This window comes from Echeneis naucrates, chromosome 12 (genome assembly GCF_900963305.1).
Source record: "Echeneis naucrates chromosome 12, fEcheNa1.1, whole genome shotgun sequence".
NCBI classification, from domain to species: domain Eukaryota; kingdom Metazoa; phylum Chordata; class Actinopteri; order Carangiformes; family Echeneidae; genus Echeneis; species Echeneis naucrates.
In genome coordinates this window covers 19,007,372-19,018,617 of record NC_042522.1, presented here as the reverse complement: position 1 = coordinate 19,018,617, position 11,246 = coordinate 19,007,372, and the positions used below count along the sequence as shown (strand labels likewise).

Below are 11,246 nucleotides of genomic sequence, written 5' to 3'. Positions count from 1 at the left end.
GTATTTTTAACTTGACCTGTAATACGTTTATCAGCGGTGGTTTTATTGTGAAGGGCGGGGCCGGAAGTGTGTTTATTGTGGAGCGGTGGTCCAGCGGGTCGGACCGGGATGGGAATCGGACATTTACCCCAAATAAATCAACCCTCAGGCCGGACGGAGGCCCCGCCGACAGCCGGCCGGGACTGAGACTGAGAGCGGGACTGGGTGTCGGTAGTCGGGCTCGGAGGCCGAAGAGGAGCCGCCTATCTCGGCTCTCCCAGCGGGAGGAAGTCCGCCGATCCCCCGCCGACATGGAGGAGTCCGGTTCGGCCCTGGAGAAGAATGTGGCCGACCTCACCGTCATGGACGTCTACGACATCGCCGCCGTGGTCGGCCAGGAGTTCGAGCGGATGATCGACCAGTACGGCTGCGAGGCTCTGTCCCGGCTGATGCCCAAAGTGGTCCGGGTCCTGGAGATCCTGGAGGTGATGGTGAGCCGGACCAGCATCAGCCCGGAGACCGAGGAGCTCCGGCTGGAGCTGGACAAGCTGCGGCTGGAGCGGATGGACCGGCTGGAGAAGGAGAAGAAGCACCGCAAGGTCCGTGGAACCGGCTTATCTGATGGGGACAGGTTGTTCTGCAGGAAAAGGAAAGAAATCAACTAAAACCAACAAATAAACAAAACAAATAAACTAACAGACTAACAAGATAAATCAACTAAAACCAACCAACAAATAAATAAAACAAATAAACTGACTGACTGACTGATTAACAAGATAAATCAACTAAAACCAACAAATAAACAAAATAAATAAACTGACTGACTGACTAACAAGATAAATCAACTAAAACCAACCAACAAATAAATACAACAAATAAACTAACAAACTAATTGACTAACAAACAAGATAAATCAACTAAAACCAACCAACAAATAAATAAAACAAATAAACTAACAGACTGACTGACAAACAAGATAAATCAACTAAAACCAACCAACAAATAAATAAAACAAATAAACTAACAGACTGACTGACAAACAAGATAAATCAACTAAAACCAACAAATAAATAAAACAAATAAACTAACAAACTAACTGACTAACAAACCAACAAATAAACTAACTAACTGTCTGACTGACTGACTAACAAACTAAATAAACAGACAAACTAACCAACAAACAAACTAAACGGACACACTAATGTCTGAGTTTACTGACAAACTGATTTAGGAAGGAAATCACATTGTTTTTGAAGTTAAAGGACCAAAAGTGCACTGAAAAATTCTTGACTGCAGGTTAAAATAATAAAAAGTACACTGAAATACTCTACTGCAGGTCAAAGTACCAGTATTATACTTAAAGTGCTCAGTTTCAAGTAAGAATTGAATTATTCCTGTTAAAACATGAATATTAACTCCAGTTTAATGAGGTGGAAGCAGAAATATCTCAGATTTGAGTTAATGTTCTGTAATTCATCCGGTCACTTCCTGTGTGTTCAGCTCACAGACGGAAACTCTTCTTCCTTTTTTCCCCCGCTGGAGTTATTTTGGTCAGATGTGTGGTTGTTTCCAACTAGTCATCAAACCGCAACAAAGATTCAGAATCACACAACCTGAACCAGGAATCAGCCCATTCAATAAGAAACACAGGAGGAAAGTTTCATTTCAATATTCAGTTTGTTCACGCCTCAAATTCTCTCTTTAAAGTGTCACCATGTTAAATTTTACATTCACATGAGAAAAAAAGAATGAAATCTTCCAAACTGAAAAGCTGGAAACACCAAACCTGTTAAAAAAACAACAGTTATTTGATCATAAAAATCTGCTTTCTATCACAACACAGTGCTCGTGTACAAGTTACAAGCTAGAAAGTATGACAGTCATAGTTAACAATTCATTTTGATAAATGTAAAGACTTGTGGAAATGACTTTTGTCTGTAGCTGAGTTCAATGTGGAGGAGTAAACTTCAGAAATGAGGTGAAGCAGCAAAAATGGAAGTTTTCCAGTTAAAGAGGTGAAAATTGGACTTTAGTTGACCCAGAGCAGTCTGTGAAACGTTCACTGATTAACTGCGTCTCATGACTGTGATAAAGAAATTCCTCCCGTTAATTTACCTGCGACTGTCAGCTGACTTAAAGTATCAGACAGTAAACGTGTTTCTTCCTTAATGTCACCTTTAAATTCATAAAAATAGGTTCAGTTTAGGAATCTCCCTCCCGATGAGGTGTCACCTTATTATTTCCAGTAACAGGAGGTTTCCGTCAGACAGTCCAAACACAACAATCACAGGTACGAATGCCGACTTCAAGCTGCACGTATTAAATATAAAAAGTGTTGCAGACATTTAAGCTGTAATTTGTTGTTTTGTTTTTTGTCTGACAGAAAGAACAAAACCAAAATCTAAATTTTCCTTGAGAGCGCTAAATGTTAGAGGCTGAAATCGGCACGTGAAGCTCAGATAAGATAAGCTCAGGAAGCAGGAAGAGGAAAAAAGATCCTGTTTGCTGGATGGATTTTCTGGTTCTGGTCTCAGCTGCCTCAGATAAACTCGGTCTGTCACAGTCCAGCTTTTCAAAGCAAAAAGCTGAGAAACAGTTGTGAGTTCACAGCTTTACCCGGGTTAAGTGTAACAGTGTGTGCGATTGTGTTGAAGGAGCTGGAGCTGGTGGAGGATGTCTGGAGGGGGGAGGCCCAGGACCTGCTCACCCAGATCGCTCAGCTGCAGGAGGAGAACAAAACCCTCCTCACCAACATGTCCATCAAAGACCCACTGAGTGAGGAGGACCTGCAGAGACACGAGGGTGAGGACACACACAGCATCATCTAAAAAATGGACATCATGTTGTATTTCAGAGTGAGACCATAAACTTTTCCCATAGACTTCAACACAACCTGAGTTATTTTAGATCCAGAGCAGTCAGCCCTGATGGACTCATATTTTAGATCCTTTATGTCCACATAGCAGCGCCACCTGCTGGACGGGACGAGACATGATCCTGATTTAGTCTCACACAGCAGCTCAGTGTGCAGCGCACACACACAGACACACAAAGGAAGCCTTCTCTGTATCTGATGCTGAGCCAGTGGTGTTGTGGCTTCACACAGACGCGTCAGTGTGTACACACACACCTGCTGCTGCTCCGTCCACTCACTCTGAACTCTGACCCCGCCCCCCCGTGGGCCGCAGGTATGACGGAGAGGGAGAGACAGGTGATGAAGAAGCTGAAGGAGGTGGTGGACAAGCAGAGAGACGAGATCCGAGCCAAGGACCGAGAACTCACACTGAAGAACGAGGACATAGAAGCAGTAAGACGACGGTGGGGGGGTCAACACGACACTGGTTAACACAGAGAGTTTTATTCATCAGAGAACACAGAAATAACTGAGATTTGTCCGCTGACTGATGTGGACCTGTGGACTGGTCTTCATGGTTCCAGTCTAGGTAACCCACCTTCGTTAGCTTAGCTTAGCTTATCTTATCGAGGTGAGGCGGTTTATTGTTCTGTTACTGTCATTTTCCCACCTGATGTATTTGGTAGAAGACTCCTGCAGTGGCTGAAATGAGTGTTTTAATAGCTGAATGGTTAAACTCTTGGTCTCTGGTGTGTTGGTGCAGCTCCAGCAGCAGCAGTCCCGCCTCATGAAGATCAACCACGACCTTCGTCATAAGATCTCGGTGGTGGAGGCTCAGGGCAAAGCTCTGATCGAGCAGAAGGTGGAGCTGGAGGCCAGCGCTCAGGCGCGAGGACAGGAAGTCGGCGCCCTTCGGCAGGAAATCACCCGCTTGAGGGAGCGACTTCAGGGAGAGCTGCCCGCTCAGGGGCGGAGTCCTGAGGAGGCCCCGCCTCAGCCCCCCTCACCTGCAGAGGTAACGACATGAGCTCAGCTTTACAGTCTGAAAAATCATCATGTTAAATCAGATCTGCTCATCTGATTTCCTCTAAGTCATGTTGAAGAGACCAGAAACTCATCAGGGAGGAGGGGCATTTTCCCATAGACTTCAATATGAGGGAGGAGGAGGGACATTTCCCCATAGACTTCAACACAGTGTATGGGAATACTGCTTTAAGGTTTTCACTTTTTAGACCCAGAGTCATCGTCCACCTTTATAGACAGTTTATAGAAACGACCCACAACACTGTGACAGTGAGCCTGAACCTGGACTTGGACCAGGACCAGGACTTGGACCAGGGCTAGGACCTGGACCTGGACCAGGAGCAGGACCTGGACCAGGACTTGGACCTTGACCTGGACCTGGACCTGGAGCAGGACCAGGACCTGGACCAGGACCTAGACCAGGACCTGGACCTGGACCTGGACCTGGACTTGGACTGGACCTGGACCTGGACTTGGACTTGGACTGGACCTGGACTTGGACTTGGACTGGACCTGGACCTGGACCTGAACCTGGACCAGGACCTGGACCAGGACCAGGACCAGGACCAGGACCAGGACCTGGACTTGGACCAGGAACTGGACTTGGACCAGGAGCAGGACCTGAACCTGGACCAGAACCTGGACCTGGACCTGGACTTGGACTGGACCTGGACCTGGACCTGGACTTGGACTGGAGCAGGAGCAGGACCTGAACCTGGACCAGGGCCTGGACTTGGACCAGGAGCAGGACCTGAACCTGGACCAGGACCTGGACCTAGACCTGGACTTGGACTGGACCTGGACCTGGACCTAGACCAGGACCTGGACCTGGACCTGGACCAGGACTTGGACTGGACCTGGACCTGGACCTGGACCTGGACTGGACCTGGACCTAGACCAGGACCAGGACCTGGACTTGGACCTGGACTTGGACCTGGACTTGGACTGGAGCAGCTGGTCCTGACTGAGTTCTGATTCTAAACCGGTCTGTTGGTTCAGCTCGTCCCAAAAAGCAGATACTGACCTGTGTTTTGCCCCACCAGTGTATGAAAGCGTCTGCGGTGCTGGTGGGGGCCGAGGGCTGGCCGGACAGAGCCGACCTCCCTGAGCGGATGTCGGGGGTGTCTGACGCGGGCCCCCGGCCCCCGCCCGGCTCCCTCAGCCCCGGGGGGCCCGGTGACGGGGATGAGGATGACGAGGCGGTGTTGCTTTGGGTAATGCGGACGTGCTAGTTAGCGAGCTGGAGTGGTGTGACGCTAACCCCCCCAGATAAAAACACACTGTGTGTGTGTGTGTGTGTGTGTGTGTGTGTGTGTGTGTGTGTGTGTGTGTGTGTGTGTGTGTGTGTGTGTGAACTAACATGTGTTGCCTCTCAGCCAACTGTGTGAGACCTTCAGGTCTAAATTTAGACTCGGACTCTAACTGCACTCCAAATGTTCCCTTCGTGCACCTCGACTGAAACTCTGACGCTTTCAAGTCCAAATGAAACGAACTTTCTTCTTCTCTGCAGAAATTCTTTCCTCCCCTGATTGGTTTCTTCACAATTAAATCACTTCCTCTCACGCAGCCAATCAGCTCGCACGACACACATTCGCTCCGTCGTCCACTTACAAACACAAACACACATCCTGACCTGCGGCTCACTAAACATCATGGAGGGGCCTCATCTGTAGAGCCCGTCCCTGACTTCCTGTCTCGGTGACCTTGTCTCTTTCAAAATAAAAGCAAGGCAGAAAGATAAGTCCAACCTGAACACCAATATCTGCCGAAATAATAACATTTCAACATAATCTTTGAATATCCTCTCAGTAGAAATGGACAGCTGACGTTTCTGTTTGTGGGCTTTGAGGCCTGTGGAGGAGTTTTCACTGTTGGGGGGGGGTTGTGTTTTCATCCAGTCACGTTATCTCATGAAGGGATGAAGAGTTCGAATTCAGTGGGACTTTGTGTGGAGACAACTGGAATTGTGGTCTCTGTTTTTGTGACTTTGGTAGCTGCATGTGATGCTGAAATCTTTCAGGTGTGTTGAGTTAAAACAGAAACAGTTGTGGGTCAGAGAGTTTTGGGGGGGGGTGAACTAAATCATTGTATTGGAACGAGGCTGGATGTCTGACTGCAGCGTTTACCAACAGGAGGCGATGTACGATGAAGACATGCCTGCTGTGTTCCAATATTTCACCAAGGTATCCTCACTTCCTTCTCCCCTCCTTCCTTCCTTCCCTTCCACGCTGTTTGCTTCCTCCGTGTGATGCTTGTCTCTGTCGACAGGAGGCGCTGTGCGAGGAGGAGGGGGGGGGCCTGGACCCGAAGGACCCCAATCGGCCCCGGTTCACGCTGCAGGAGCTGAGAGACGTCCTCCACGAGAGGAACGAGCTGAAGGCCAAAGTCTTCCTGCTGCAGGAGGAGCTGGCCTACTACAAAAGGTAAACCTTCAGCCGCCAAAGATCCAGAGTCCGCCGTCTGTCTGAGTCTCCTGACGGAGATCAGCATTTGAGCTGAGAGATGACTGATGCTGAATAATGAAAGATATAAAAAGTTCTTCTTAAATATTTCTGGCCACAGTAACTCCGGAGTGTCAGTAAATGCCGTCTGTCTACTGTTCTCCGTCTATATATTATTATTTTTATAAGTTTCTGATTGTGATTTCCTTTCAGCGAGGAGACGGAGGAGGACATTGTTACTCCGTCTCCGTCTCCTTCGCCGGAGCTGAGGAGTCGCTCCCGATCTTCTGGCCAGCCAGAGTCAGGAATCAAACGCCTGTAAGTCCTTTTGAGCAGACGCACAATCACACAGTCGCACACTGCTGAAACCCCCCCCGTCAATCAGTCGGTGAAAACGGAGGTAAAGTCAAAACGCTGCTTTGCATGTGCTGACGACTTCTTCTTTGCATGATCCAACGTCTTCCTGTCGCTCCTCGAGACATTTGCATGTCAGGAAAACAGATGAATGAACTGCAGCACCAGATTTAAATACAACCGCCCGGAACCTGCTGGTTTTAAAACGGACCACAGACGGGTGGGCGGAGCTGAGGGCGGTGACTCTTTTGTTGTGACATCACAAAGTGACAGAAGTCCTGACAGCTGGTTTTAAGGTTCTGAATTCTGACTGTGAGACTTTCACTGGACCTGATTTAGGATCAGAGACCTGATGGAGGTCACCTGTAGACCGTTTGGACCTTTAACATTTAATTTAGACTGTAACGGACCTGTAATCTAAAAAATAACAAGTAGCTTCTGTTCCATGAGTACAGAGTGGTTGAGTATTTAAAATCATAAAAATCTTCTACTTCTAACAAATAAACAGAGCTGGACAACTTGCTTTGATTTTGCTTCCTGCTCTTTCGGCGACCCCCCCCCGCATGAACACATGATGTCGGTGTGTTTTAATCAGCCTGGTTTAGTTTCCCATCAACACTCGTCTTCTTCTTCTATGGTTTGATTCTGGTCGGGTCGAAGTTTGACGTGGTCCCTCTCTCCCCCTCCTTCCTCTCTGTGTATCTCTTCGTTTGTGTGTTTGTGTCTTTACCTCCGTGTAACAGGATCTTCACAGCCATTATGCCGATGGTGGCGGCTGGTATGATCCCAGATGACCCCACTTTACAGCCAATCAGACGCCTCATATCGCTTGTATGACTCTATATTTGGTTGTCACTTCCTCTGCTAACAGACTCCGCCCCCTTTGCATGTGCTGGCTGAGCCCTTCGTAGTATTCTGATTGGCTGATCGTGGGGCTGTCTTTTCATCACGATGATTGAGGATCCAAAAAAATCAGCCAGTCAGAATAAACGTGTTGTCGTCCTGTCTCATCTCTTCCTGCACTGACAACAATAACCAGCTGAGTCAACTCACTAATCTGCTCAAATCTAACAAATCTCTGTTTTGGACATTTTCAGGGCCGTGCACAAGCAATTTGGGGCCCGGAGCTCAAAGAAAAGAGTAACAGGGCGACCCGCAATAATTATTGCTAAGAAAATAAATTACATGTGGATAAAAACATTCATATATATCAATTTACTGTGAACTCATTTCCACATTTCTCACAAAAATGGGCAAAAACAGAGAAACAAACACACAAAAAACTAAAAGAAATGTATTTTGTGCTTGATAATTAAAAGTTAAACATGCAGATACTTTTTCTAAGCCCAAGAACAAAAATGTAAATTAGAAGAAGTCCCTTTCTGTGCACGTCCCTGTTTGCTAACACGCAGTAACAATTATTGTGAACAAGCAAATAAATCATATGAAGCCCACTTTATGGCTTTATGGCTGTTTCTCTGCTGACTGCCTGCTTTGTTTGTTTTGTTTGGTTTTTTTTTATTTGGGTGCATTTTGTAGAAAAATCATTTTAATGTGAGAAGCTATTCGATCTAAACTGAACAGAAATGTTCGTAAATGTATTTAAATTTGTGTAAAATTTCTCCATTCCTCTGACAGATGTGCCATGTCCATGCTCATTGATTGATATATGAGGCAGTGAACTGGATTTCTCACATCCAGTTCTGGTCCAAGACCCTAAAAACTTCACATCTGTTGCCAAAATCTTGAAAATTGACTTCCAGTTTTTCTGTCCAGTTATTTTGTATGAAAGGAGACTGATCTTTTAATCAAGAGACGGTTAGAGTAGTTTGCTTTAACTCTAACGCTGCTTTACATGTAACTGATGTTCACTGAGCACGCCGTCACATGACACCTCTGACCCCGCCCTCTCTCTGCCTCCTCTCAGGTTTAGCTTCTTCTCCCGTGACAAACAGCGGACGTCGCAGCGAGGCGGGCAGTTTGACGGCGGCCTCGGCTCGTGGGCGGGGAAAGACGACGTGTACACAGAACAGGCCCAGGAGGCGTTACAGCACATGTAGTCCTGTCCAGGTCACTCAACCCCCCCAAAAAGACTCTTAACGCTCCATGTTCATCGCTCAAGACTTCGTTAAAGCCGCCACTGCAAAGCCAACACTAGTGACTCACACTGCAGCTGAAATGAGATGAGCGTGAGACGACTGACAGGAAGAAGAGTGATGGATAAAGAATCATGGAAAAAAATTATTTAAGCACATAAGACTGTTCAACTCTGAAAGTGTTTTAGTGCCTGAAGGTTTCAGTCAGGAGGTAAGAAGGAAAACTCAAGTTGTGGGGTGGAACGTGGGAAGTTTCCGGTGGTTAATGAAGTCCAGAGAAAACAGGGTGAAGCTTTGGGACACAAAAGTGTGCGTCAGGTTTCCAAATGTCGACTTCAGTCCGGAGAAGGATGAAACAAAAAAACAACTTCACGCTTTTGTGTCCCATCAGTTGATTTCTTTGATATTTTTCTCCTCGTTAGTGATTGAAGGTCTGTCACCAGCATTTCTGTCCTTTCAAATCTAAAAGGCATACAGCGCTTATTTTAAAATGTTGACAGGATCACAATTCAAAACGTGCGTTCAGAAAAAATGAACATTTACACACTGTAACTGTATGCCTTAAAAAAATAAAGTGAATATGGAAGATAATTTCTGCCAAGAAAGCAAAGCTAATTTAAATATGCCAAAAATAATCATGCTAAGTTCAAATAATTCATAAAATGATTGTATGAAAAGAATAAAAAATATGAAACATTTAACTGAGGTGCAGTGAACACATACATGGGGATAAAAAAAACAAACTGTAAATCTTATTTCAGCTTTTTCTATTGCTTGATTTGGTTTTAATTAAAACTTTACAATTTAAATTTTCTTACCATCACATAATCAGAATATTATTCTTTTGACCATCATCATCATTGTCATTACTGATTTTTTTCTGTGAATTTGAACCTTTTCCTGGCAGTAATGATCTTCCATGTTAAAGTGAATGCTGCACTTTATCTATAATGTCCACTACAATATTAAGAGCAATAGATGGAATCTAATGTCATTCAGAAGAGTAACTTCAGTATCACCAGCTGAACCAAAATAAGTTGGAATAAATGAGCTTCCTCTTACGTGTTAAATAAAACAGATGCAGTATTAATACATTCTTAAAAAAAGAAGAAAAAGATCAACAACCTCCTGACATTTGAGATAAGAGAGGTCAAAGGTCAGGTTCCCTGTTGCCTTTAAAGTCAGAATTATGATTTTAAGCTTCAGCTTGTGTGAGGTTTGAACAGTTTATTTCTAATAGAACAGAATACGTTGATTTAAATGGTCCCGTCCCCAGAAACCGATCGAGTGAAACGTTTTTCTTATTGTCAACAAATCCCATCACTGTGAACACAAAAACTGCACTTTAGTCAGACAACAGATCAAAACAGAAGCCTGTTTGAGGAAATCATGAAGTTTTTAAAAAATAAAGCATGTTTGAGAGGAACCAACGAGCTTAGAGCTGAGAACCGCAGAAAAAGTTGTTTTTTATTGGATTTGTTGACACAAACAGATATCTGTTAAAATCCTTCAGTAAATTTTGCCTTTCCTGGAGTCGCTGTATTAAAGTGAACCAAAGAACTTTTGGATTCGAAGTAAAGCAGCATTGTAATTTTTTAGCACCCCATTTTGCACCACAAATAGCTACAGCTGTAGAAAATAGACGACCGTATGCACTAGAAAATGTCAAATTGTGTTCAGATAGAAACTTGAATTCAAACTGGAAAATTTATTTTAAAGCAGTGAAGTTTGTTGTGTTGTGTTGAGCATTAGAGAAGTCTGGTTTGAAAAATGGTTGAAGCAAAATGCCAAGAGTGGTTTACTTTTTTTATTTTCCTGAAACGCTAACGGCTGGTTGATGCTTCTGTGATTATAGCTGGTCTGAATAACTGTGTGACGGCCGGTGTCCTTTAACAGTCGTGGCACTTTATCTTCTTTTATATTGACCCAGCGAGGTGAATATAAATGAATGTTAAACCATGAAGGTGTGAAAGCAGCTGCCTTTGTTTTACATCTTCAGATACCATGAAGCTTTTCATTCTAGATCTTATCTGGAGGTCAAAGGGATCTGAAGGATTTAAAGGGAAATCCTCTGGTTCTTCAGCCCGTTACTGAAGTCGTCATCTCTCCTGTGAACCCAGTTATATGGATATTTAAAGAAAATCATGTATGGAGCAGCGCTTTATTAAATAAACTGGCTTTTACTCAAACACGTCTCCTTGATGGGAAAATGGGACAGAATCAAATCCACATCAGCACGTCACACAACCTTCAAACGCCTCCTAATTTTACATTTTAAATTCTATAAAGCCCAAAGACTCCAACACTGAGCCAATAAGTCAGAGAGAAGGAGGGACATTTTCCCATACACTTCAAAGCCAGAGCCAATGCCAGTTTTGTATGACTCATTGTTACCCTCTTGTGGCTGTTGGTGTAAAAACTGCCACAACATGCTCAATCTGGCACAAAAATGAAAAAGCTAAACAAACTCTTTGATAATTATTTCAAACATTTTAATCA

General features: G+C 44.7%; 1 protein-coding gene across 7 annotated transcripts; it reads left to right on the top strand.

Moving 5' to 3' along the window:
- The first annotated feature begins 74 nt into the window (after positions 1 to 74).
- Positions 75 to 10,930, top strand: rilpl1 (Rab interacting lysosomal protein-like 1). Of its 7 annotated transcripts, XM_029515596.1 has the most exons (10): positions 75 to 578; positions 2,634 to 2,781; positions 3,168 to 3,286; positions 3,597 to 3,848; positions 4,900 to 5,070; positions 5,989 to 6,039; positions 6,125 to 6,279; positions 6,511 to 6,615; positions 7,395 to 7,482; positions 8,579 to 8,716. In XM_029515596.1, the coding sequence occupies exons 1-10, from the start codon at positions 291 to 293 to the stop codon at positions 8,582 to 8,584; spliced, it is 1,383 nt and encodes a 460-aa protein (XP_029371456.1). In that variant the 5' UTR covers positions 75 to 290; the 3' UTR covers positions 8,585 to 8,716. The 7 variants fall into 7 exon arrangements, with proteins under 7 accessions (XP_029371456.1, XP_029371455.1, XP_029371457.1 ...); XM_029515595.1 differs by lacking the exon at positions 7,395 to 7,482 and having other exon boundaries at positions 8,579 to 10,930; XM_029515597.1 differs by lacking the exon at positions 8,579 to 8,716 and having other exon boundaries at positions 7,395 to 7,488.
- Positions 10,931 to 11,246: the final 316 nt, after the last annotated feature.

Bases quoted from the DNA above. Each gene is read 5' to 3' on its own strand.
- rilpl1 (XM_029515595.1), top strand. From the start codon at position 291: ATGGAGGAGTCCGGTTCGGCCCTGGAGAAGAATGTGGCCGACCTCACC. The intron at 3,287-3,596 runs GTAAGACGACGG...GTGTTGGTGCAG, and splicing joins AGAACGAGGACATAGAAGCA to CTCCAGCAGCAGCAGTCCCG. The intron at 6,040-6,124 runs GTATCCTCACTT...CTCTGTCGACAG, and splicing joins TGTTCCAATATTTCACCAAG to GAGGCGCTGTGCGAGGAGGA.